At 53.8% G+C, this 24,490-nt stretch overlaps 13 protein-coding genes across 13 annotated transcripts; 10 read left to right on the top strand and 3 right to left on the bottom strand.

The window, feature by feature from the left end:
- Positions 1 to 567: 567 nt before the first annotated feature.
- On the top strand, positions 568 to 969 carry PG997_006445 (uncharacterized protein; the record flags this gene model as incomplete). Its single annotated transcript, XM_066810760.1, has 1 exon — positions 568 to 969. One exon carries the CDS (start codon positions 568 to 570, stop codon positions 967 to 969), a length of 402 nt encoding a protein of 133 aa, XP_066669683.1.
- A 59-nt stretch (positions 970 to 1,028) lies between these two features.
- PG997_006444 (uncharacterized protein) lies at positions 1,029 to 1,975 on the top strand (the record flags this gene model as incomplete). The annotated part of the gene is made up of 2 exons (XM_066810759.1): positions 1,029 to 1,048; positions 1,111 to 1,975. 2 exons carry the CDS (start codon positions 1,029 to 1,031, stop codon positions 1,973 to 1,975), a joined length of 885 nt encoding a protein of 294 aa, XP_066669682.1.
- A 525-nt stretch (positions 1,976 to 2,500) lies between these two features.
- PG997_006443 (mitochondrial 54S ribosomal protein uL22m) lies at positions 2,501 to 3,635 on the bottom strand (the record flags this gene model as incomplete). Its single annotated transcript, XM_066810758.1, has 4 exons — positions 2,501 to 2,640; positions 2,704 to 3,267; positions 3,324 to 3,518; positions 3,596 to 3,635. The coding sequence occupies 4 exons, from the start codon at positions 3,633 to 3,635 to the stop codon at positions 2,501 to 2,503; spliced, it is 939 nt and encodes a 312-aa protein (XP_066669681.1).
- Positions 3,636 to 4,059: 424 nt separating this feature from the next.
- Positions 4,060 to 4,563, top strand: PG997_006442 (uncharacterized protein). The gene is made up of 4 exons (XM_066810757.1): positions 4,060 to 4,097; positions 4,171 to 4,213; positions 4,319 to 4,349; positions 4,466 to 4,563. The coding sequence occupies exons 1-4, from the start codon at positions 4,071 to 4,073 to the stop codon at positions 4,551 to 4,553; spliced, it is 189 nt and encodes a 62-aa protein (XP_066669680.1). The 5' UTR covers positions 4,060 to 4,070; the 3' UTR covers positions 4,554 to 4,563.
- A 996-nt stretch (positions 4,564 to 5,559) lies between these two features.
- Positions 5,560 to 6,112, bottom strand: PG997_006441 (uncharacterized protein; the record flags this gene model as incomplete). The annotated part of the gene is made up of 2 exons (XM_066810756.1): positions 5,560 to 5,641; positions 5,895 to 6,112. 2 exons carry the CDS (start codon positions 6,110 to 6,112, stop codon positions 5,560 to 5,562), a joined length of 300 nt encoding a protein of 99 aa, XP_066669679.1.
- A 201-nt stretch (positions 6,113 to 6,313) lies between these two features.
- Positions 6,314 to 7,333, top strand: PG997_006440 (uncharacterized protein; the record flags this gene model as incomplete). Its single annotated transcript, XM_066810755.1, has 2 exons — positions 6,314 to 6,385; positions 6,662 to 7,333. 2 exons carry the CDS (start codon positions 6,314 to 6,316, stop codon positions 7,331 to 7,333), a joined length of 744 nt encoding a protein of 247 aa, XP_066669678.1.
- Positions 7,334 to 9,015: 1,682 nt separating this feature from the next.
- On the top strand, positions 9,016 to 11,898 carry PG997_006439 (uncharacterized protein; the record flags this gene model as incomplete). Its single annotated transcript, XM_066810754.1, has 1 exon — positions 9,016 to 11,898. The coding sequence occupies one exon, from the start codon at positions 9,016 to 9,018 to the stop codon at positions 11,896 to 11,898; it is 2,883 nt and encodes a 960-aa protein (XP_066669677.1).
- A 259-nt stretch (positions 11,899 to 12,157) lies between these two features.
- Positions 12,158 to 13,573, bottom strand: PG997_006438 (outer arm dynein light chain 1; the record flags this gene model as incomplete). Its single annotated transcript, XM_066810753.1, has 1 exon — positions 12,158 to 13,573. The coding sequence occupies one exon, from the start codon at positions 13,571 to 13,573 to the stop codon at positions 12,158 to 12,160; it is 1,416 nt and encodes a 471-aa protein (XP_066669676.1).
- Positions 13,574 to 14,354: 781 nt separating this feature from the next.
- Positions 14,355 to 15,414, top strand: PG997_006437 (uncharacterized protein; the record flags this gene model as incomplete). The annotated part of the gene is made up of 2 exons (XM_066810752.1): positions 14,355 to 14,670; positions 14,729 to 15,414. The coding sequence occupies 2 exons, from the start codon at positions 14,355 to 14,357 to the stop codon at positions 15,412 to 15,414; spliced, it is 1,002 nt and encodes a 333-aa protein (XP_066669675.1).
- An 810-nt stretch (positions 15,415 to 16,224) lies between these two features.
- On the top strand, positions 16,225 to 18,255 carry PG997_006436 (40S ribosomal protein RACK1). Its single transcript, XM_066810751.1, has 6 exons — positions 16,225 to 16,497; positions 16,635 to 16,672; positions 16,754 to 16,880; positions 17,009 to 17,260; positions 17,284 to 17,325; positions 17,543 to 18,255. The coding sequence occupies exons 1-6, from the start codon at positions 16,456 to 16,458 to the stop codon at positions 17,966 to 17,968; spliced, it is 927 nt and encodes a 308-aa protein (XP_066669674.1). The 5' UTR covers positions 16,225 to 16,455; the 3' UTR covers positions 17,969 to 18,255.
- Positions 18,256 to 19,428: 1,173 nt separating this feature from the next.
- On the top strand, positions 19,429 to 20,121 carry PG997_006435 (uncharacterized protein; the record flags this gene model as incomplete). The annotated part of the gene is made up of 2 exons (XM_066810750.1): positions 19,429 to 19,770; positions 20,110 to 20,121. The coding sequence occupies 2 exons, from the start codon at positions 19,429 to 19,431 to the stop codon at positions 20,119 to 20,121; spliced, it is 354 nt and encodes a 117-aa protein (XP_066669673.1).
- Positions 20,122 to 20,569: 448 nt separating this feature from the next.
- Positions 20,570 to 22,341, top strand: PG997_006434 (uncharacterized protein; the record flags this gene model as incomplete). Its single annotated transcript, XM_066810749.1, has 3 exons — positions 20,570 to 21,067; positions 21,504 to 21,572; positions 21,628 to 22,341. 3 exons carry the CDS (start codon positions 20,570 to 20,572, stop codon positions 22,339 to 22,341), a joined length of 1,281 nt encoding a protein of 426 aa, XP_066669672.1.
- A 564-nt stretch (positions 22,342 to 22,905) lies between these two features.
- Positions 22,906 to 23,971, top strand: PG997_006433 (uncharacterized protein; the record flags this gene model as incomplete). Its single annotated transcript, XM_066810748.1, has 2 exons — positions 22,906 to 23,251; positions 23,511 to 23,971. The coding sequence occupies 2 exons, from the start codon at positions 22,906 to 22,908 to the stop codon at positions 23,969 to 23,971; spliced, it is 807 nt and encodes a 268-aa protein (XP_066669671.1).
- Positions 23,972 to 24,490: the final 519 nt, after the last annotated feature.

The raw sequence follows: 24,490 nt of genomic DNA, 5'->3' as shown, positions 1-24,490 counted from the left end.
ATGAATCGATCGCACCATTTGGCTACTAGGACTGACGCCGGCGACTTTGGTAGCGACAATGGTATCCCCGCGAGGCGTCGGGCAAGCGCTGGTGACCGCCGGCACTTGCTACTTGCGTTGAGCCTGGGTCAGTTCTGAACCATTCCGCAGAACACCAAACACCAGCGCTCGCTGCAGCTATTTGCTCCCGGGAAGGAGAGACACGAACCCATCGATGGATGAAGCTACCAACTTTTGTGCTTGCCGTGCAAAGGTAGCTGTGCTTGCACTGCATTTCCAGAACGATGAAAGCCAAATATGCTCAAAGGGCAGCAGCTATGTGTCGCTAACAGATAAGGTTGGGATGGACGAACGGCTTCCGTCAATGTCAATGATGGATGCTTTGCAGCTTCTCTACGAAGCATCGAACCTGCTTCTTCTGTTGCACAATCTGTAGGAAGGAAGCTGTATCGGGGCTGCAGTTGCTTTACATTGTCCAAACGCTTCAAAACCGCAAAGATGGTCACTTTTCTAAGATCAAGCTCCCCATCACTTGGGAAGATCACTTACCACATTCAATACACCATCATGGCTACTACAGAGCATGTAGAGTATCCCGAATCAGAGGGCGAGACCTCTGCTGGTGAGACCTCTGCTGGCGAGATTGCTGGCGAGATTGCTAGCGAGACTGCTGGCGATACCACTGGCGATACCACTGGCGATACCACTGGCGATACCACTGGCGATACCACTGGCGATACCACTGGCGATACCACTGGCGATACCACTGGCGATACCACTGGCGATACCACTGGCGATACCACTGGCGATACCACTGGCGATACCACTGGCGATACTACTGGCGACACTGTTGGCACCCGCGAAACCACTGTCACTGTTACCCCGATCAAGGACATCAAGGACGAGGAGCCCCCGTTCCTGGGAATCTCGACGATCCCGCCGAGTCCGGTGACAGCGAAGACACCTTGAAGCCGCCGGACCGCACTCTGGTATGGTTTCCTCTGACCAACCATCCAACGGATATTGTCATGCCCATGAACAAGCTCTCGTAAGTCCTATTTTCTATGTGGATCTTCCTCCAGATTAGACTGACCAAGTCGAGAGCAACAGTACTCCTGAGCCTGTCATTGCTTTGAACGTCAAGGAAGCCGAGATCGAACACACGTTCTTCGTCCATGCAGATCTGCTGACCACGTCGACATACTTCAAAGACATGTTTATCGCCAATCCTGGCCTCACAGAACACACTCTGCCGCCCGGCCCGGACGTCAAGACTGTCGGCAACTATGTCAGCATCCTGTACACGCACACCCACACACATGTTCGCCCGTTGGGCCTTTCCGCATCCGACGGCCGTACCACGCTCTCGCAGATCATCTCCCTCGCCCGCGTCTACCGGCTCACCAGCAAACTCTGTCTGGATCATAGCTGGGTCATGAACAGCGCCTACAACGCCGCCAAAGACCTGCTCCAGAACGTGGAGCTCGCCTGGGGTCCCGGTGAAGCCGGTCAAACCATCAGCCAGCTGCAATCGGCCTTTGTCGAATGGTCTGGCGACTACGGCCGCTGGACCACCTCGCGGAACATAGTACGCATGATTGTCGAGACGTTTGCCAGCACCTGTCCCGAGATCGTCTTTGAGATGCACACCGAGCTGCTGGATCGGAAGCTCTTGGACGCCATTGCTCTGCGGCTCATGCGGCTCACCCGAAAACTAGAGACCGAGATTATTCACAAGATATCCACTACGCCGGGGGCTGCTGTACACAAAGGGGCACCGGAGCCTTCCATTGCCACTGCTGCTGCTGGACCGTCCACCTTGCAGCCGACAACCAATACCAACGTCTTCCCGCCCATCGCCGCCTCGCCAGAACTACCCGCGCGACAGCGGCGGCGCCATGCACGCAGTGTGAGCGCGAGCTGCGCGGGCGATGAGAATCGGCATAATCGCTACGACCCGGCCCCTTTCCGATAGCACAGCATGCCTGTATGTATCGTTACTCTGGCTAGTATTCCGGAGCACGATTAAAGGAATGACTTGACTCACGTGTAGGCATAGCATAAATAGCATAGGCTTCTCACTGTATAGAGAAATTGATCCTTGTTCATAAACTCGCTGTCTGTGCGATGACATTTGCCTCTACCTCTCGCTACTGGCTATTGCATATCTTCCTATACCGATACCTCGCATCCCATCAAGACATCCATTGCCAATTTTCATGATTTCATTGATGTGGTTTGCAAGCCCCTTGGCCGGTGAAACCAACCCACTCAGCAATAAAATTGCGTCTCCGGGGAAGGGAGGCTGATGCGCGTGCATATGTCCCTGTTAGGTGAAAAGGGGTTGATGGTGAACACTTCTTTTGAAGCATAAGCATGAAGGACAAGGTCATGTTTGGGTTTGGTCGTGATCATAGTATTACACCGTATTGCTTTCGTTTTTACATCTATGTACAATACATGGGCCATCTGTCGACACCTTCTGCTCATACATAACAGTTTACCAGGAGTAGTGCTGCCTTTGCGACGTCACTGGCCGGTTGGGCAGGTGCACCCAGGGCTTAGCCTTGGCTTGCTTATCAACCCGTTCCTGATGCTGGCGTATCCGTGTCTTCTCCTCCTTCAAGACGAAGTTGATGTCTATATAGCGAGTTAGTGACGGTTCATACCTAATGGAATACAATTACGAGTATTGTAACTTACGTGTTGAGGGGTGCCACATGGCACTGGAACGTCCACGAGCATGGTACTGAATGCGGTATCCGCGCCAAGGGCCCTTGCCAACCCACGCTTGGTCGACGTACAACTGCGTCGGGTCGCTGACCTCCATCCACTTGCCATCCTTGGTCTGGATCTGCTTGGGCTCGGCGAAGGTCTGGCCATTGACCTTGCCCAAGCCCATGCCGCGGCTCACAATGGCCTGGTCTCGGGCCTCCTCGAGGTAGTAGACCAACATCTTGCCCGTCTTCTTCTTGGTGTAGCGCATCTGGGTGATGGCCTCGTCGATGGGCTTGCCGGCGATCTGGCGGGCCAGGTGCACGAGCTTCTTGGACGAGGTCTCCATGTTCTCGCTCTGGTAGGCCAGGTCCTTCTCGGCCAGCTTGATCTTCTGCTCCTTGGTCAGCTTCTTGCCGTTGCGCACCATCTGCATGACCTGGCGGCGCTGCCAGCGGACCCGCCAGCGTGGGTCCGGGTCGAGGGCGCGCATCTTGTGCTCCTTCACGTCGGACAGCTCGTAGCCGGCCATGCCGGCCTTGGTGGCGCCCCCTCGGTGGCGGTGCGGCGCTCGGATTCCTGGATCTCCTCCTCGAAGATGGAGTCACCACCGGTGCGCTCCGACATGCGCTTGAAGAGCTTCTGTTCGTTCTCGCGGCGTTGGATCTCGGCGGAGAGCGGGTCCTGCTTGGGCTTCGAGCTCTTGCCCCAGCTGAAGGGATTCCACGAGGCATGGCGCTTTTGGGTGTATGGTTGGAGGTAGCGAAGATGCAGCGAAGGGCTCGACGTTGCTGCAGACCGGGCTGTCGTCGTGGAATGTGCGGTTAGTACACCAATTGCTCAAGCACCGACGTAACTAGAGGTGAAGGATCATATGTACCGGTCTGGACCAGCCGCCTGGCCGGCAATGGAAGGCTCATGACTGCAAGACGGTAGAGTCTCCCGTTGTGAAGTCCACTCCTTCCAACGAATCACTGAATCGAGGGCTGCTGGCGAGAATTGATACCCTTCGCTTCTAAAATCTACTTTGGCTAGGCCCGGCAGGGATCCAATGCCACCAATGCCACCTGCAGCAGAGGGTCGGGCGGTCGGAGCTTACCACGCCGATAATTGGCCGGGTGGACTTTGCCCGCAAATTGAATTGATTCTTGGAATCCTTCTGCCCACCAGCACCACGTGACCTGACGCTCGGCAGCTTAGGGATCGATCCAGTAGCTCGGTTCTCGAGCTCCAATCAATTGATGAATGGTCGTTCGATTTCCAGCGCGAATAACTTCCCTTTGCAAATTGTACGTCACATACAGACAACGACCTCGGCAACACCACCAAATCTCCCCTCTACAACTTTAGTCGCAATGGCCCCCATCAAGCCCATCACCGGTGTATGTCGTCCGGCCCCAATTGGTCTTATGCGACCCTCCCGAAGTCCAGGAGACGGCTGACGTTGATTCACAGATGCTCCGACGAGGTCTCGTCTTTGACCTGAGCATTGCCCTCGGTATGTCACCTCAGGCACCCACCGCCGCCCTGTTTTCTTCTCCGCGAATCTCGACTCGACTCGACATTTGCCATTTGGCGCAACAATTACTGACATCAACCACAGGTCTCGGCACCGCCATGGGTTCCGTCTTCTGGTACGATTACTCCTCTCTCGATTGAGTCATACTTTCGCTCCCTGCGTCCCTCGGGTTCCGAGCCATATGCGAAACCTACGAGGCCCCTTCGAACATTCCTCTAACCGCTGACATAGGCACGGCTTCCACATGCCCCGCACCAACGCCCGCGATGCTTTCTACAGCCAACTCGAGAAGGACCGCGCCGCCAAGCAGGGCAACTAAGTTTTCCGATAAGCGACGGAGCGTGGGAGGAATCTTACAAGATGGGCGGCCAAGAGATATCATCATCCGCTGATCCCCTTTGTGTTTGGTTGGAGACAAGTGCATAGACCGCGGTGGGCTTCAATGCTTTGCTTTTTCGATCGCTCAACCAACCTGTACCATACGAACTTCCGGAAATTCAGAATTGATTGAGCATTATTCGAAGATCTCCGTGCTATGCTGTGACATGGGGTATAGGGGTGAGAGGGCAGATGTTGGGAGCTGTGGAGAAACTACCATGAGGAACGATAGACATTCACGTTTCGCCAACATAAGTGTTACGTCCCTTGGATCCGGTACCCGTGAGCCTGATGATACAGATTCAAGAAGGCTTCTCTCAACACTTCATGGGTCTATACCCACCCTGGCTGTCCGAGTGAAATGATGTCCCCAGGGTGTACTTGCATTGGATATATCTGGCATTTGATTGAAGGGGTGGACGATTTATGACCCAAGAGGCTGTTGAGCCGGACTTGTTTTGACCGTCTTGATATTGTGTTTGCTGATCCTGTAGCCTCGTCCTGTACGTCCGAAGATTGAGCTGAGTATGATCCGACTGACCAGTCTGAGGTTCAGTTCTGGTATATTATGCCTGGCTACGCTCCCAAGCTCTATATATACTTACGATTCTACAATTTTATAACTGTCTCCCACAAGTTGTTCCGTAGCGATCCAAGAACACGCATTGCACATATGAATATTCCTTTCACGTCATGTATATCTATTCATGCTTATTAGGGGGTTGCTGCCACGAGATGAGAAAGCAGCTTCGAATATTCGTAGTGTATTTTACAGGAGACTTGTTGGCGCCTTCCCGGCGTAGCTAGACGTAGGCGCCAGCAACTCAACATCACGGACCCGAGCCTTCTTCTAAGAATCAGTTAGGCTATCGTCACGCTTGATACCCTGGGTTTACCTGGACATGATAGCGAGTCTGCTGCTGTGTCACCCGAAGTTGATGGATATATCATGCCGTTGCCTCGTCGCTCTGACTGCGTTTCTCCCAATCCGTAGTCTCGACCATGAAGCTACCCTTTTTGTCTTGACACCTAGTAAGTCGACGCGTTAGTTCAATTCATTGCGAATGTTTTCCTGGACTCTGGGTTGCTCTGAGTTCCTTGTCTTCGTTCTTGGAGAATGTGTGTGGGGCCCAACAAGTCGGTTCTATCTAGGATGGAATGCCAACCCCCGTCGTTGATCCTCCAATCAACCACCAAATAAAAGTGAAATGGTAACATAGCAACAGGAACCCAAGCATCACATGAAAAAGGGCGATAGTTCGAAAATGACTGATCAACTTACCTCCTGAACCACCTCTGCACGGGCCAACACAGCACCGGACTGTTGCGTTTCTCAGGCTCGTCAATCTTGCATTCGTATTGCAGCATACCCATGAGCACACATTGCGACAAGTCGATATCCTTCTGACCGCGGTCCAGTTTCCGCTTCCTACCAGTGTCGTCTGTCTGGATCTCCGACTCGAGCGTCGCTGACGTGAAGGTGCGGCACGGTGGTGTCATCTTGATCTTCTTTTGCGTCCACACCCTAGGGATTGCGGGAAACAACGAGCAGTGTTGTCTCAAGCTGCCAGATAGCTTCCCTTATTCTGAGAAGAACTAGGTGACAGTGACGACGGTTGTAAAACCTCCAGGAATAGGGGTGAAGACTGTTTCGAGACAAGGTCGCCTGTCGTTTTGCCGGGCAACAAAGAAGCTTGGACGATGGACCCCGCGGCAGCGAGGCGGGAGGGTGCGAGGATATTAGATGAGGTGGAAGAAGAGAGTTTAGAGCAGGTATGTTTCCAGTGTATCACATCATTGCTCGAATTATCTAGTCTGTTCTCGGAGTGTGAGATGAAGATGTTGCTGAGGAATGGCTTCAATCATCGTTTCGCTTCACCTCTTATCTTATCGCCACATCATAGCATCAATGCCCCTCTTACAGCATTATTCACTTCACTCACATCGCGATTTCATCAGTCAACTCCTCTAGCTGGACTTCAAAGTATGATGTAGTAATGGATGTTTTGCATTTGCTGACGTTCTCTAGCTAATAAACCACTTCCGCAGCTCTACGCTGCCTGGCACTACTCCCAATCATCCTCAGAGTCTCAACACTCCTATTCCCATCCCATCTCTAGCGACATTGATAGCACGACATCACCAAGTCTCCCAAACCTTTCCGCCCCTTTACTATCACTCTCGGGGCGCTACCTCCCTTTCCTATACCACCTAGTATCCACCTTGATAGCAGCACCGCACAACTACGCCGTCACCATCGTCGACGCAGACCACCGCTTCGACGTCACCCGTCTCGTCTCCGACTCATCAAGAGCTCCCACTGCCCCTGTCTCCGGCCCTCCCAACGCCGCGACGCCAAACCCGTATCCAGCCACGAAAAGCGACCTGAAGCACCTATACGTCTACCGCCCAGCCCGCAGCGCGAACCAGGCCCAGGTCCAGGCCTCGCTGGCCGCGGCGCGCGAGTACATGCTCTACGCGCCGCACGCGAGCCGGAACCGGGCCTGGTGGGGCTCCGTGGTGGTCGGCGGCACCACCACGGGCACGGGCACGGGCGGAGGCGGCGGGGAGAAGCAGAAGCGGCTGGTGGCCGACGTCGTGGCGAGCTGGAAGGGCTGGCTGCACGTGCAGCGGCAGGAGGTGCCCGGATTCGGGGTGGAGATGAGCGTGGAGGAGGCGCTGGGCGAGAGGGAGAGGCGGGGCGGAGCTGGTGAGGGATAGGGGATGGGAGGCTCGGGCTAGGGAGGGGTTTATGCATGGGGCCACGCCTGAACGTGAGAGAGAGAGATGTGGCGGACGGTATGTTAGTAGTGGTTCGAGACCGTGGTCCTGGGGCCTCAGTTCCAACCCAATCATTGCTTGAAGGTTAGCAGATATCACACGTACTTTGGATTCTATTGATCATGATGGTGGTCAGATAGGAGACCTTGACCTGGCCCCTACCCTTAATTGCCGAAATAGAAGAAAAGCCGCGCGAGGAAGGGCATTTATTTGGCGGTCTAAGAATCATATCACGACCAAAAACCGTCGAAACCCTTCAGCGTGACAGTTTCGTTGCACGTTGATCTATTCTCATTGTTCCCGCAATCCCTGCCCAATAAGACTTGCGATTTCGTAGGTTGCCGTGCACAAACAACATGCCCCCCTCTTCGGAGGAATCAGCGGTTCCAAGGCTACGCGCGGCGGATTACCTCGATGGCATGGTGACACAACCCTATGTTGCATAACCAACCATATCTCTCGTGGCCAGGAGTAGTACAAGTATAATACTGCCCTAGAAGCGAGGAAATCTGGCATTCCTGATACCACGCAGGTTTTCTGTTGCGGTCGGTGGATCCTCCGAGCAACGAAGCCCCCCACGGCAACAAGCGATTCTCGGGAGGGAAAAGCAAATGGGACTGGACCCCAGGGTCTCACAATTTCAAGTCGATATTTTACTTACCTGGTAACTTGGTATTTCTGCCCAATGAAGGTGTTCTCGACAGCAAATATGGATCAGTCTAAGAAGAGCATTTAAGCAATAGCACACATAAGGCAAGGCAAGGTGACAGTTTCAGATCTATGATGCTGCAAGAAACCATTAGGCAGTGTCACAACAACTACAAGTACAGACATGCAGCTTGTGGACCGGTAGTATTCAACACGCACTGTATGTATCATCGGACCCGACGAAGGAATCAGATCCCAGCCTAGCCGCCTGACACCATTTTTATTTTGGGCGACGATGCGTGGCTCGTGGGTAGGAAGCGACGGTATTCTTTGGGACGGCAACCTATTGAATGTCTCATTTTCCTCCTCTTTCGTCTTCTTTTCTTTGTTTTCCTGCCCGTCCCCTGGCACTGGTATCCCTATTTCGATCACCGACTTCCAATGATCAGCGCTGGTCAATTGATTGACTGATGGTTTGAACTGCCAACGAACCAGCCTTCCTATTTATTTATTTTTTACTTCACTGCTACCCTCCAGTCAATCGTCAAATCCGTTTGCTCCAGGGCTTGATTAGTGCTAATTAGCCCCGCTTCACTACGCTACTCAGTCAATCAGTGGAAATGCGACCCTTCTAAGCCTTAACCTTATTAATAATTAAAAGGCTTCAAAATATCCCACATGCTCCTATCCTGTAGCGCTGGGGTACGGACCTGTTTATTGCCTGGAGGCTAGAGTATTTAGATGTCTACCAAAATGCGTACTTGGCTGTTGCTGATGACCTATCAAACATAGAGAGAGCAAGAGACAGAAAAAGGGTACACATGTACTATGCCTTGAAGCTATTCTCTACCCTTGTATCGCTGAGACCCTCTGCCGCCATTGGGACTCTGATGTCTGCATAAGCCCCTGTCTCACAACGAAGCTAAATCGTATACGAAATCTTTTTATTCGTCTGTCGGCCCAAGAGCAGAGCCATGTTGAACCTTGACCCGGCTCTCTTCCCAAAGCTAACCACCAGGAAGGCTTTGGTGATTGTCGATGCCCAGAATGACTTTTTGTCACCCGACGGGGCCTTGCCCGTGACGCTGCCCCATAACCTGACGGCGCACATCTTGGACCTGGTCAAGGCCTTCAGGCCCTACGGCGATATCATCTGGGTCCGGAGCGTGTACGAAGAGAGCAGGGACCCGGAAGATGAGTCCATCTCGACGTCGGATGCCCCCATGATAGGAGGGCGGCGGGCGGTAGCTAGGGGACGTCGCCCACAAGCGAACCCGCACGATCAGCCTTCCTCCGAGTGCCCTGAGGCTTTCCTCACTGCAGGGGGGCAGAACCGCCCGGCCTGCGTCCGCAGAGGCACATCCGGCGCTGAACTTCCTGGTGCGTTGAAGGAAATATTAGAAAAGAAGGACCTGTCTTTTGTCAAGTCGCACTATTCCGCCTTTAGATCCGAGGAACTGCTGCAGCGGCTGAGGATGAAGTTCGTCACCGAGATCTTCGTGTGCGGGACCATGACCAACATCGGCATCCAGGCCTCTGCCATGGACGCCGCGAGTCACGGCCTGGATATCACGATTGTGGAAGACTGCTGCGGGCGTCGAAGCAGCATGCGGCATGCCAACGCGCTGAAGCAAATCGTGAAAACTACGGGTTGCGAAGTCATCTCCGCCGAGGAAGTAGTCGAGAAGCTGAAACCGAAAGAGAAAAAGGAGTCGAAGGAGACCCTAAGGATTCCCCGAACACCTGCGCCGGCTCCGGCTTCCGAGCTCTCATCCTTCGCAAACGCGTCCATAGACGACGTGCTTCCGGCTGAGAAGAGCGAAGCCCACTCAAGCCCTCCAAGAGGACCTTCTGCAGCCGCATCTCGATTATCTCCGGGCGCGAAAGCTGAGAAAAAGCTGAAGACAATCGGTGCAGACGAGCCCGAGATGCGGGGTAAAACACGGCCCCAAGCCGCCCGCAGTCGGACAAGCGAGATGACTCTAGAGGATGCCATGTCCTCCTTGACTATGGGAAGCGCAAAGAGCACGAACGGGTTCAAGACAGGTAAAGCCCGAAACAAGGATCAGAAGAGTTCGAAAAGGGCTCCACCACGAACGGAGGACAAGACGGAAGGGGTGGAGGATGAGTCCAAAACTTCACCTACAGACACAGGCACTCAAAGCTCATCGCACGCCATGAAGGACTTTCCAAACCAGGGAAACCCGGCTGTCGAAGAAACTGCTGCGGAGAAAAGATTACATCATAACACTGAATCCAGTGTAAGCGATCATAACACTGAATCCAGTGTAAGCGATCCTTATGGCGAAAGAGACACTCGAATCCACTACAACGTCCTCCCTGACGACTTGGTCGCGGGCATCTTCGATAAGCTGAGAGACGAAGTCCAATGGTTACGAATGTCGCACCAAGGAGGCGAGGTACCCAGGCTGGTTGCCGTTCAAGGCGAAGTGGGCAAGGAGGGCGATATCCCGATCTACCGCCACCCTGCCGACGAGTCGCCGCCCCTGCTTCCATGGACCTCGACGGTGAAGCAGATCAAGGACGTCGTCGAGAAAAAGGTTGGACATCCGCTCAACCACGCCCTGATACAGCTCTACCGCGGTGGCAATGACTACATATCCGAGCACAGCGACAAGACGTTGGACATTGCCAAGGACAGCTACATCGTCAACGTCAGCCTGGGCGCCGAGCGACAGATGGTCTTCCGGACCAAGCGTCCGCCCAAGGAGGCTAAAGAGACGACCACGGTAACAGATGAATCAAAGGGACCTCCAGAACCAACGGTTGCGAACGGCGGCAGCGGCGGCACGAAACGCACAAAGCAGAGCGCCCAGCTACCGCACAACTCAATGTGCCAGATGGGCCTGCAGACCAACATGCGCTGGCTGCACGCCATCCGGCAGGACAAGCGCCTGGACCGGGAGAAGACGCCCGCCGAGCTCGCGTTCGGCGGCGCCCGCATCTCGCTGACGTTCCGGAAGATAGGGACCTTCCTGGACCGCGAGGGCGCGCACATCTGGGGCCAGGGCGCCACGGGCAAGGGCCGCGAGGAAGCTCACAAAGTCGCCAACGGGGCGGGGCCCGAGGCCGTTCGGATGATCCAGGCGTTTGGGCGCGAGAACCAGTCGTCCGAGTTCGACTGGGAGGCGCACTATGGGGCCGGGTTCGACGTGCTGAATCTTTCGACGTCGCCTCGGCTGTTTACGTCGAGCGATGGGGTGGCGAATTGGCGGGTGCAGGTCATGTTGGCCGAGTATGGTGTTGGATATGCCAAGGGGAGCCTGGCGCCAGTCTCAGCGGTGAAGGATAATGGTGTCGGGATGATGAAGGAGGCGGATGGAGATGAGGAAGAAGTAGGGGACGACAAGGAAATCAAACTGGTCGATAACGACGAGGCCAAGTCGACGGTCCAGGGTGATTTGGCCATCATGCTATACATGACCCAGCGACAAGGATGCGGCAACCCCGGGCCTGCTGTGTTTACGAGGTTCCAGAAAGCTTTGGATTTGCTTCCCAAGATACGCCGTGTCCGCAGTGGCAGCAGTGGTGCGGCTTTACAGAAGCACTTGCAAGTTTGGGAGACGTACGCGGCGGAGTCAGAGTTCATTGCTGCGCCCTCCATGACCCTCGCCGACTTCGCGTTCTGGCCGGTCCTCCATGAGGTCAAACAGAGAGGAGGTGCCGACCCGCTTGCGGGTTTCATCAAGTTGGAGGCGTATTATCAACGGGTTAAGGAACGGGAGTCGGTTCAGAAGGCTCTCGGGGGCGCCGGTCTCGCGGGTTCAGAAAAAGGAAACTTAGACGGGGACAAGGTGCGTCTCGCCTCGCGGTTTGGATCATGTTTGGGGATCTAAAAGGCCTCTCCCGGTTGGATAGAAAAAGTCACTTGGGTATTCATAATGTTGTAGGTAGCAGAGCATTCTATTCTTGTACTTGTCTGCTGTCTATCCCGAGTATCCTTTCTACCTGTTCGAACGTTCTGCTCTTGTATACCGATCTAACCCGAAACCTGCCCGAGACCTCTGTCTATCTATGGAAATGTCTAATCAGTGCGACTTATAACCGTTCTATAATCCGGTATCAATCATCAAGTATCTAGCAGTCTAGTCTATATCAGTTTGGCAGTTCCCCAAATACGACCATCGCCCCACCGTCTCGCCCCTCCACCAGTTCGCGGATTTTGCCCAACTCAGTCACGATGTCCTCGAGGCCAGGCCGGGTGGAAACTTCCTTCACCGCGCAACGCTTATGCAATCGCTCCAGAAGCACTGCCGCGCTCAGCTCGGCCGCGACGAATGAGACGTTCGGCTTCACCAGCGTCCAGATGTCCTCGATCAGGTGCGCGAGGGCGAGGACCTCGAGGCGTTCGTGGGCCCGGCGTTCGGCCGCCGAGGCCGTGTAGATGGACGCGGCGCCGAGGTCGCCGAGGATCGCGTGCCCGGCCTCGTCGTACAGGATGTTGTGGGCGTACATGTCGCCGTGCGCGACACCCTTGGCGTGCAGGTGGCGGGCGGCCGATGCGATGCCGTGTAGGATGCCGACGCCCTGGGCCATGGTGACGGATGTCCCCGGCTCGAAACAATCGCGCGTACAGCTTTCCAGGGACGGGGGCAGACCCAGAGTCCGGTAGGTGGGCGGGATCAGCTCCATTACGAGACCCTTCTTGTCGGGACCGTCTGGGTGGTCGATGATTCTCCCCTGGGTGTCGATCAGGTTGGGGTGGCACGCTGCGCGCATGCAGGCGCGCATCTCGTCCAGGGGTGTGCCGTCGCTGGTGACGGAGCCCTTGAAGATCTTGACTGCTGCGTCCTGGGCCGTGCCGTTCGGGCGCGTGAAGGTGCCCTTGGAGATGATTCCTGAAGCGCCTTCTCCCAGCAGAGAGTGCACGCTTAGTGAAGACCAAGGGATCTTAAGAAGCCCCTCCTCTTCCTCCTTGTCGCCCTTATCTACAACCTGAGACGCTTCGGAGTCAGCCAGATCGCCATCCGTACATGGGTTCCCGGCAATTGACAGGAATGCCAGCTCCGGCATCTCGTATAGCCAGCCGGGCAGCTGCCGGATCCGGTTCGCGCTCAGCCGCAGCAGGCCCAGCTTGGTGCAGTTCCTCATCTCCTCCGGGAGGCCCGTGAGCCGGTTGCCGGACAGCATGCACTTCTGCAGGCGCCCGCACTTGCCGATGCTGCGCGGGAGGGCCTCGAGCTCGTTGCCCGTCAGGATCAGCCAGCGCAGCTGCGGCGGGAGCGCGTCCTCGGGCACGCTGCGCATGCCGTTGCCGCGGAACGCGACCATCTCGAGGGCCGGGCATTGCGCGAGCACGGCGGGAAACACGGTGAAGTTGCAGGTGGACAGGAAGAGGACTTTGAGCGAGGTGAGCTGGGCGAAGTCATCGGGGAGGGAGGACAGCCCCGTGCCGGAGAGGTCTAGCTGGACTAGGGATGTTGCGTGTTGGAGGATCTCCGCGGGGAAGGTGCTGAGTGGCTCTGTGATTTTCAGCTTGGCCACAGGTTCGGCGCCGTGATGGGAGCCCATGGTCGCGGGCAGTTTTGCTGTCACTGGCAGAGGTGAAACGAAGGGATATGAGAGTGCCTGCCACTGATACTAAATTCTGACCTTAAATGAATGTATTATAAGCTAGAACCACCGCGGTGAAGGAGAATGTCAAAAGAAAACGGATCTAGATAGAACAAGGAAATCTATGTGAGTGTTGTTTATTGAATTGGGAAAAGAATGTACAGATGTGTCTGTTATGAAGCTGACAAGGGGCTTCTATTGAAAGTCATAGTGCCTAAGTCAGCCACCAAGGGAAGCTAGAACCGACTTTTCCTTCAAACGCCAAACTGGCAGAGAGATCCATCTCACTAACCCTTACCCAGCTGCCAACCTACTGTGAATGTCTGGGGTAGCCAAACATCATCATATATGCTTCTGGCACCCAGCCTTCCCAGCAGTCAAAATAAGAAGCATTTGGCTGTGCTTGTCAATCACGAAACCATCCATTGATTGATGTTACTCCTTCCTACCCGCGTGGTCGAACCCAAGCACTTGAGTCGTCCAGCCTCGGTCAATCAGATCGGCCAAGTCAACCCAGAGTGGGTCGTCCCTGTTCCTTATCGGCTTAGCGTACCGCGATTGGTACCCATCGCTTGTCATCGCATCCATCGTTTCTCCAGCAGTCGAAGCTTTGCTTGTTGTTCAGAAAATCGTCAACCGACTTCGCGACCAGCGCCCTTGATTCACCCTCGCGTCGTCAACGCGCCCACGTCCAAATCGGAATCTACGGAGCCATCTTTTCGCCAACAATACAGCAAACATGGCATCTGCAACGCGCCCGGAAAAGCGCCGTTCCTCGATCGATTCCGACAGCAGCCTCGATGAACCCTTGAGCAAGCGACAGCGCACGACAATCGTCAAGCCCACTCCCACCCCGACTCCGACACCAAGGCCTACCGCAGGCTATTCGGACATGTCTGGCTATGCGCTGCAGCACGAATTGGATGAGCGACCCAATGCCGATAGCATGGGACGCGATGGACTGCGAAGATCGATTGCACTTGCCTTGGAGCATGTGGGTTTCGACGCGGCCACCCCCGAGGCCTTGGAGAGTTTCGCGAATAACGCCGAGACTTGTACGTGCTACCATGCAACTGATGGGTCCCAAGCGGTACTAACGCTACATGCATCTAGACTTGACGGGTTTCATCGCAGATCTCAAATTATATGCCGAAGCATCGCGAAGGCATGATCCCATGCCGACAGATTTCGAGAAGGTTTTACGCGGGCACAATCTTGGCATGTCCTATCTGCAACCGCATCTTGTGAATCCGGTTCTTAAAAAGAAGAAGGATAAACAGAATGCGCAGTTCTACGATCCTACGCCCACGTCGAAGGAGACCGATTACTTCAAGATCCGCTCGACAGAGTTTCTGGGAGCTGAGCTTGATGGTGACGAAGAAAGACAGGAGAAGCGCTGGATTCCCCAGACACTGCCTAGTTTCCCACCGAAGCACACGTACCGATACACGGAAGCTGAAGAAAAGGAACCTGACCCAGAGAAGAAGCGGTTGCAGGCAGCAGCCGAGGCACGAAAGAGCGAGGAGGCATTGCGACACATGGAACGAGCCTCCAAGCAAAGCATTCACAAGGAAATGGCAGAAAAGGCCAAGCGACATAAGCTCAGCAAGGTCCGCCATGACAACTGGGAGGCGACTATGAAAGCCTTTTTCCCAGCAGGCGTTGCAGGGACGGGGACGCAAGAGGTTGCAGACCACAGCATCGTGGTGGACTACAATGCACCCTTTATGCGCAGAGAGGTGGCAAAAGTGAGCAGCAGAAGCAGAGGTCCGCTTGACACCTTGACAAGCAGGGGCTAATGTTGCGTGTGATGCATAGGAATCTCGGGCGAAGAAGAACTAGCTTGGTGGCTCGGGCGAATCCCGAGGAGTTGAAGAGGTGCGAACGAATGACCACTTTGCATTGGGGCAAAGGGTTTGGACGATCTGGCTGGCGCTTGGTTGTATGATTGGGGACAGGCATCGCATCGTTTGGCGCAAGCATGGCATTGGAGTAAAGGATACATCATGATTTTTCCCTTGGAGATACCCCCTCACCAGCACTGTATAGAGCTAGCATCATAGCTAGATAGAGCAATTTTAATTTGGCGATGCAGAGGAGCTGTTACCAAATTTGACAAACAGCTAGCTGCCGAATGCAAGCGGGTGACAAGACTGAATCGACAAACTTGGACGCACCGCGCAATGATGACCCCAATGCATGTGAATGGTGCCGGAGAGGAAGAAGAAGAGGAAAACGAACGGTATGTGATGCAAAATAGTATCAAGCTGAAGATGGATTTATGTAAGTCGATTCAATTCTCGAACGAATGCGATCGATATCCCATCCCAACCCTAGGTCCGTAATCTGATAGTGTAAGCTACCTACGTGAATAAAGTGGGCGGGCGAGTAGCTTCCAATTAGAATGGAGATTGAAACATGCTCAGTACTGCTCAGTACATGCTGTCTCTGCGTAGTGGGCAGGCAGTCGGCTGTAGGCCTGCTAGCGATTAAAGAGCTCCCCCGTATCGAAGGTGCGCACCAGCCCCGCGTTGATTGGCTGCAGCCCCGCGAGGCTGATAACCGATAGCAAAAACCCCTGCAAGATTCCGGCCGCTAAGTGGATTTCCTTGACCCTAACCGAATCATTGTGCATCCCACACAAATTTTCCCGTTTTTTGGCAGCTGCTGCAATAGCAAAGCCAACTTGCAGAGGGTATCGAGCAAAGGAACAAGTTCGGCTCAAGCCCAGCGAAGAAAAAGAAGTCTATTTACTCACTTCACTTCCACCCTTCTTCTCTCTCACCCCCTCCCCAATCTCAGGTCCCCAATTCTCGACCAGACTTGCAGCAGAAGTGACCATGGCTGAGCAGCTGATTCTCAAGGGTACCCTCGAGGGCCACGTAAGTTGACGATGCCACAAAATTCCCACGATGCGATGCGGCAGCTTGCTCCGGCTCCTGCGCCTTGGGGACTCGACTGGACTGCATCGCGGGCAATGCTGTGTGGGACGATCATGCTAACCACTCTGCCTGTATAGAATGGCTGGGTCACCAGCCTGGCTACCTCCATGGAGAAGTACGAAACCCTACCCGAAAAAAGTGCCAGTCACGACGAGGAAAGAATGAGCTGAAGCTAACTGGCACACTCTCTGAACAGCCCCAACATGCTCCTGTCTGCCTCGCGCGACAAGACTCTGATCATCTGGAACCTCACCCGTGACGAGTCGCAATACGGTTACCCCAAGCGATCTCTCCACGGTCACTCTCACATCGTCTCCGACTGTGTACGTTAAAAATTCTGCTCTCCGCCGTCAATGGGTGACACTAAGGTGTGCCATTGGAAGGGCTTGGAAACATTGGGGAATTCTTGGCTGGGATTGCAGAGCTGACGGGACATTTTTGCGGTTTACAGGTTATCTCTTCCGATGGTGCTTACGCTCTGTCCGCCTCTTGGGACAAGACCCTCCGTCTCTGGGAGCTCGCTACTGGCACCACCACCCGCCGATTTGTTGGCCATACCAACGACGTTCTCTCCGTCTCTTTCTCGGCCGACAACCGCCAGATCGTCTCTGGTTCGCGCGACCGCACCATCAAGCTGTGGAACACCCTCGGTGACTGCAAGTACACCATCACCGACAAGGGCCACACCGAGTGGGTTTCTTGCGTCCGCTTCTCCCCAACCCCCAGAACCCGGTCATCGTCTCCTCCAGCTGGGACAAGCTTGTCAAGGTACGTTTGCGCTCCTCTCCGCCTGTCACCACACACGCCACCCACATCTTTTTTGACATGATGTTTTGCAAAATGTATTTGCTACTTCAGAGCTTGCTTCGGCTTGCCATGAGACAATCTTTCACCATTGCCCTGATCAAACCCACCACTTTCAATTTTCATGAAGCTTCAAGAACGAGTACCTTGTAGCAACTTCGCTAACTTGTGCTTCTTTAAGGTCTGGGAACTCTCCACCTGCAAGCTGCAGACCGACCACATCGGCCACACCGGCTACATCAACACCGTCACCATCTCCCCCGATGGTTCTCTGTGTGCCTCCGGTGGCAAGGACGGTACCACCATGCTTTGGGATCTTAACGAGTCCAAGCACTTGTACTCGCTCAACGCCGGCGACGAGATCCACGCTCTCGTCTTCTCCCCCAACCGCTACTGGCTCTGCGCTGCCACCGCTAGCAGCATCATCATCTTCGACCTCGAGAAGAAGAGCAAGGTTGATGAGCTCAAGCCCGAGTTCCCCTCGGTCGGCAAGAAGAGCCGTGAGCCCGAGTGTGTGTCGCTGGCTTGGTCCGCTGATGGCCAGACTCTGTTCGCTGGTTACACTGACAACATCATCCGCGCCTGGGGTGTCATGTCCCGGGCATAGTAATGTCCAGGTTTGATTCGACGGGTTATGGGGAGAGATGCGTTTTGTCATGGTCATTGACTGGGCGTCAGGGATGGGCTTGTCATTTGGTCTTCTTTACTGGGAAAATGGCAACTTTCACATATGCAATGCGACAGACGATCGGGGAAAAGATACGCTGTTAAGCAGACGAAGCTATGTTGTTATTTGCTTGCTACCGTCATGAATTACGTGATCACTGCATCAGGAGAGACTCATTGAGTGCTTCAGCTTCGCCCCAAGAAGAAGAACAAAAAAATTCGCAAATATTATCGTGTCGTTTGAACGTGTGAATGTTGGTTTTGATTGATGTTGTCTCCAGACATTAAGCAGATCGCCCAATATGTGATGTCAACTCTAGTTGGTCGGGTTATGTAGCGTCATCGCCTGCCATGTCTCAGCTGCTCTTAAGAGATGATGTTAAGGGGTCGCCACAACCGGGTATGCTCTTGTATGGGCTCTTGTGGATTGGGATGGTTCTTGGCATGCTCTACTTCCTTTCGCAGGGTCAACGATGATGATCCTCCGTATGATGAGCAACCAACTTGAATTGTCAAAGTGGTAAGCATCCAAGCTGCTGTACGCTCGCGTGTACTCGGTTCCCTCGTGGATGAGCTAAGGATGGAATGATAACTGGCGACGGGGCACAGCTTGCTTTAAGTAGTGTCTTATCTGACTGTGTTCGTGTTATGCACTTTCAGTCCCGGAGTGTCAACTCGGGGTCATGTTCAACCCATGGTCGATCCATGTACGTGGCTGCTGACTGACAGGAATCGGTGGTGTCACCTGCAATATCTGTAGATATCATTCGATTTTACTCGGATACAACCAATCGAACAATACTATTCGCCGTTTTGTTTCATGCTGACTTTCTTGCCGCCAGGTAGCCGCGTGAAGATTACGAGGTTTTGAGTTCAAGCTTGCCTGGATGTTGTGATGATGGTGGGGGCTGCTTGCGCCAAACTGAACTTGATTGAACAGAGACGAGGGTTTTTGCACTTCGCACCGCCCGCCGCCGCCGCCGTCAGTCTGGAATGCCAATGGCTTGTTGCTGCGGATCGATTTGTGTCTAGCTGGCTGCAGGGCTAATGCCGACTTCGATGTCTTGCCAATCAACTAGGGTCAAGCTGAATTCATCCGCCGTACCGTTGACGACCGGGTATATTGCCCCGATGTGAACTTGGCCCTCCCCGTCTTCCGAGAGTTCCAAGTATTTAAGGGAGCCCGTCCCTCTTTTTCTCCTCTTTTTAGATCTCACCGAGCCTTTTCGATCTTGCTACCTACCACACTGTCGCTACCAAATCTGTGAAGCTCGACTGCCGAGGCAATCAAGACCACACAGAGCAAGCGAAAGCGCAAAGCAACCTGCTTACTGCGACGACCCCTCGCACCAATACCCAACCACCACCTTTCCTCGCAGGACACATACACGAAGGCAAAAGATGCGCACCACCCAAGCCCTCGCGGCCCTCCTGACCGTCGCCGCCACCGTCACGGCCCAAGCCTGGCCGAGCTGCGACCCGGAGTGCAAGAGCTGCGGCCTGACCTGCGGTCAGAACTGCAACGCGCCGCTGGTCCCCGCGGACTGCCAGGACTGCCTGTACTGCCGGCGCGAGAGCAGCGCCTGCTCGTACGTCCAGCTCGGCGGGCAGGACCCCTCGCCCCACTGCCAGACCTGCTACGGCAGCTGCCAGTGCCGCATCGCCGCCGTCTGCTACGATGATTTGCCGCCCGTGACCACCACCTCGGGCACGGCGCCGCCGGCGAGCCCGACGAAGCCGCTGGTGCCGGGGGGAATGATTTGTTTGGGAGGAGGTTCGATGCGAGGGCGCGGGCTTGATTTGGATCAGGAGGGCCAGGTTTCAGGATGGATGGGAGGATTGTGTGAAGCGAGATGATGGCTGGTGGGAGGGAATCTATCCCTTGTCTTATCTCATAATCATCAGCAACGAACCGGTGTGGATGGATGCTGCCGGCTATGCTTGTCGAAATCAGCGTGTATTACTCCTTGACAATCCCCCCGATTCGGCCCAGCAGCTTCTCTTACGATGCACCTTCTTCATTGGGGTGTGCTGTTAATTAGAGGAATGGACACAAATGTCTCTGGACGAAACGCCTTCGAGATTAAGCGATGAATGAGTAGTAAGGGGGCATGGCTAGGTCGACAGAGACAATAAACATGCACCGCCAGGTGGTAGATCCGTTCAATGGCAATCAGGCAGCAAGCAACTCAAGGATTGCGATTAAGAAGTGAAGTTAGTTAGGCGTCCTTATGCATCTGTTGGCCATCGATTTAAGCCTAAAGCTCGGGTCATCCCATTTGCTCTCGTTATATCCTATCAACGTGCTGTTTGCCTGCGGTTGGAGGTTGGATGTAACTGTAACCCTACCTACCCAAAAGGGGGAAACCCGGCACAGCGGATTTCGGTCAAGTGGTCAGCATCTATTGAGAAAAATAGCTCCGAGGGTCTCACTATGCACTCTAGCGAAGTCTGCTGTCACCATCCCCGACATCATATTTTGGCGCTGTTGAGAATCCTTAAACGAAGCCGTCGCAGGCCCTCCCCCCGGTTTCAAGCAAGAATGAGTACCTCAATCGCTCTCCTGCGCATCACGCCGCTGGTGCTGAGCACCTGTGTCCTGCGGTTCTCCATGGACCAGCTGCTCTTCCTCTGGGTCTTCCTCAACCCGAGACTCGCCAAACACGCCAACACTGTCTTGCCATCATACCTTGATATCTTCACGACGCGCAAGTCGTACATCTTGTCGGCCTTTTACCCAGCCCTCATCGCCACGGGACTCGCGAACCGGTACTCCACCCAGCCCAGTCCACAGGCCTCGTCGTCTGCTGCATGGTGGTATGACGGAGGCACCTTGCTGGCGTTGCTGCACTTCGCTTTCGCGGCGAGGTTGAAGGGTAAAGCTCAGGCTATCATCGCCGTGACGGCGGCGCGCAAGGACGGGGGTGCGACGGCGACGGCGGAGAAGATGCTGAGCTGGCTGCACCTACATGCTTTCAGATCGGTGTTTGTGGATCTGCCGTGCATGTTCTGTTACGCGATTGCGGTGATGAGGTGCTTGGTAGGAGTTGACTAGGGATACAGAGAAGTCTCCCTGGTAATGCCATTTCCTGTGGCCTGTCAATCCACAGCGGCCACCATGACAAGACCGGTGGACTCGAACGCCAAGACTAGTTTATTCCAATGTCATAGCTTGATACAAAGCGTTTGCTCTGTTTGAGCTGATTGTGGGTACCTATGTAGGAAGGTAGTCACGGATTGGTTGGCTTGTATGAAGCTTCAGAGAAAGAACGGCGCAGTCAAAATACCGGTCTGACTCATCCTTGGCGACCGTAGTGGCTTGGTTGGATCCTTTAGCATTCACCACAAAACACATGTTCCTGCATATCCCAGGGCAGTACCTACGTTTACCAGGTCTGTTATCGGGTTCTTGTAAAGTTGAAGCATCATAACACATACGGACGACCAAGCGAGCCCCGTTACTGCCGCACCTACAGAGAAACGCCTTCGATCTCACAATGGCTACAGGGGAGAGCACTACAAAAGTCCTTGTGACTGGTTTCGGAGTCGGTTCCCTTTTATAATCTGCTCAACCTATTAGCGTAACTAACACATGTTCAGCCATTCTTGGACATTGCCAAGAACCCGTCGTATGAGATCGTCTGCCGCCTCCCACAGACCCTTCCTTCAGGGAACGTCACCATCATCGCGCACCCTGAGCCGATTCCTGCAGCATACCACAAGATCGCAGATGTGGTGCCAAAGTTGATTGCGGATCATGAACCCGATATCATTGTCCACATGGGCCTGGCAGTGGAGAGGGACTACTTCGCCGTCGAGTCCAGCGCCCTGAAGGAGGGCTACCACGAGATCCCGGACATTGCGAGACGTGTATTCACACGGGCGGAGAACAAGACTCGGTTTGGCAAGTCGTCTGCGTCTCTGACTACCGATCTTCCCCTGGAGGAGGTCGTTGACTCGTGGAAGGACTCGGTAGCCCAAGCTAGACTGAGGCTGCCGTCCTCTTCCTCTTCTTCTTTTCCCTCAGGGGCTGGTAAAGCCCAAGGGAGCGGAAAGAAGGGCACAAAAGGCACCAAGGAAAAGCAAGAGCAAAGGGAACTCGACGTCCGCCTGAGCGATGACGTCGGGACATATGTGTGCGGGTTCATCTACTACTTGAGCCTACTCGAGATGGAGAAGAAGGGCAAGAGGAGGAATACGGTCTTCTTTCATGTCCCACCTCTGGGAACGGAAGATGGAGTAGATATTGGTGTGAAGGTTACTGAATCCCTCATTCAGGCGTTGGTGGATGCAATTACAAATAAAGGCACTTGAAGCGCCTGCTGTCTTCATACCTCTCTCTATGGATGCAAGTAACCTCATGATCCTGTATAATAGAAAGGGTGTTTGATCAATACAGTATTAAGCTTGTTGGACTGATGTAATTTGATTGTGAGATCTTGGATATATCAATTTGGGATCGTGTGTGTTCTTACATGCCCAAGCAGCTCTATAATTGTATAATGTAAACTTTGATGTTTCCAGACAAATATCAACCTGACGTTTCACGCATATCGGCAAAAGTGAATTGCTGCAAAGCTGAACTTGGGGGACGACACAGGATTTACATTACACCTAGTTTTGTCCAAGCAGCAGTCCTCCGGGTGTAACCTTGAGTTATAACGACGCAATTCAGAATACCAGAGATAGAACCTGCAAACTCAGGCATTTGATGTTGGTGCCTAGATCAGATCGGGCTTCAAAAAGGTTCCAGAAGAATCCCTTTAAGTAAGGCAGGCAAGTCCGCAACCAAAAGGGGGCATAATACGCTATTGAACGGCTCCTGCTTGTTATCTATCCTGGAGATTTACATATACCGATACTCGACTTTTCTCCCTCATGAACAACCTTTCGATGATGAAGAAGAAGATGCCAGCATTCAGAAAATTCCCCAATCTTCCTACCGACGTGCGGAAGCGCATCTGGATATTTGCCAGCATTAAGCCCCATACTTATGTCATCCTATGGTATCCCAGCGAAGACAGTATCGCCAGGCAGTACACACTATTGTGGCCTGGCGTGCTTGCTGGACAGAGCAGACGGTGCGAGTACGGACTGTTGCTGGCAAACAAAGAGTCCAGCGAAGTGGTCAGTCAGATCAACAAGGACACCAAGCCAGTCTCCGGGCTAGTTCACAACCTGGACCTCTTCATCAACTGGGACCTCGATCTATTATATGTTGCCGGTGCGATGTGCGCCTTTGATCCTCTGGAACCCTGGGAAATCTTCCTTGCAGCTCCAAAATTCGGAACCTCGCCTTGTCCATCGTCGGCCATACTCCACCCTACGACTTGGATATTTTCTCATGGGGATGGTCAAACTTTTTATCGATGAAACGGGACAGACAAGTGAAGTTGGTCGTTGAATGGAACAAGGCCAAAGCAGCTTTTTAGCCAGATGACCGGGTTGAAAATGCTTAAGCTGGTTGCTACTTCTGTCTTCAGCAGCCCCTTTTGACCCAACACCAGCGTACTCGAAGAATGATTCGTTACGCCATATTCCTTCGTATGCCAAGTATTGGACGCCACTCGATGCAGAACCTGTGGGATATAACTGCAGGGAGTTGCGAACCTTGGCCTCCAACCTCCCACGCGACACCCACGGTTTCACGAATCTTCGCCTACTCGGCCCGTCCTTGACCTCCGGAATCATACCACTACTTGGCACGCAATTCACGGAATGGTCTGAGTTGAATAACTACTGCCGCAAAGTCTGCGAAATGATCCATCATTTACGATACAAGAAGAACCAGGCCGCGTGGGGTACGTTGAACGTCTGCCTTGCTGTGGACCTGGACTCCAACTTCAACAGGGGCGACTTTCCGGACGAGTACCGTCGGGTTGGGATTCGACGTTCGTCGAGGGAGTGGTACATAGCCCCGGAAAGACCCATGATCCGAAGATAGACACTTCGAGGGTCTTGGGTGTTATGTTGCTGGTGACTTATCTTAGAGGATCTGCTGGTGCAACTATGAAGGACCCCGGTCTCGTTCGCTGACCTGCAACTGGCTTGGGTCGCACATTACACAGCAGACTGTCGCTAAACTATGTACCTAGTATTCTGCTTCACGAGCTTGATTTAGCTATGGTGTTGATTTATATATTGCAGGTACTTACCCGAGCTGTTTTTATAGCATAGATTAGATGTTCCTACCTCGATACTTAAATCAATCACGTATCAAGCCCAAATACCGAAATGCTTCCCAACAATTTCTGACCTCTGCTTTCATTCTGCGACTCACCGACTAAAGTAATCAACCTGCCGTGCAAGGAACTGTCCTCTCGCTTATCTTAGTAGTTAAACCTCGTCTCATTGGTCAGTTCTTCGGCGTAAGCTCCTCGCACGAAATCCGGGCCCCCTCATCTCACCCCCGAATTGGCAATCGTGACTCATGCCGTACATGTAAGCAGGGGTGTCACGAAAT

Source organism: Apiospora hydei, assembly GCF_038363865.1.
Source record: "Apiospora hydei strain CBS 114990 chromosome Unknown utg000005l_segment0_segment0, whole genome shotgun sequence".
NCBI lineage: Eukaryota > Fungi > Ascomycota > Sordariomycetes > Amphisphaeriales > Apiosporaceae > Apiospora > Apiospora hydei.
The sequence above is the reverse complement of the archived record's forward strand: the minus strand, read 5'-3'. Positions and strand labels throughout refer to the sequence as shown.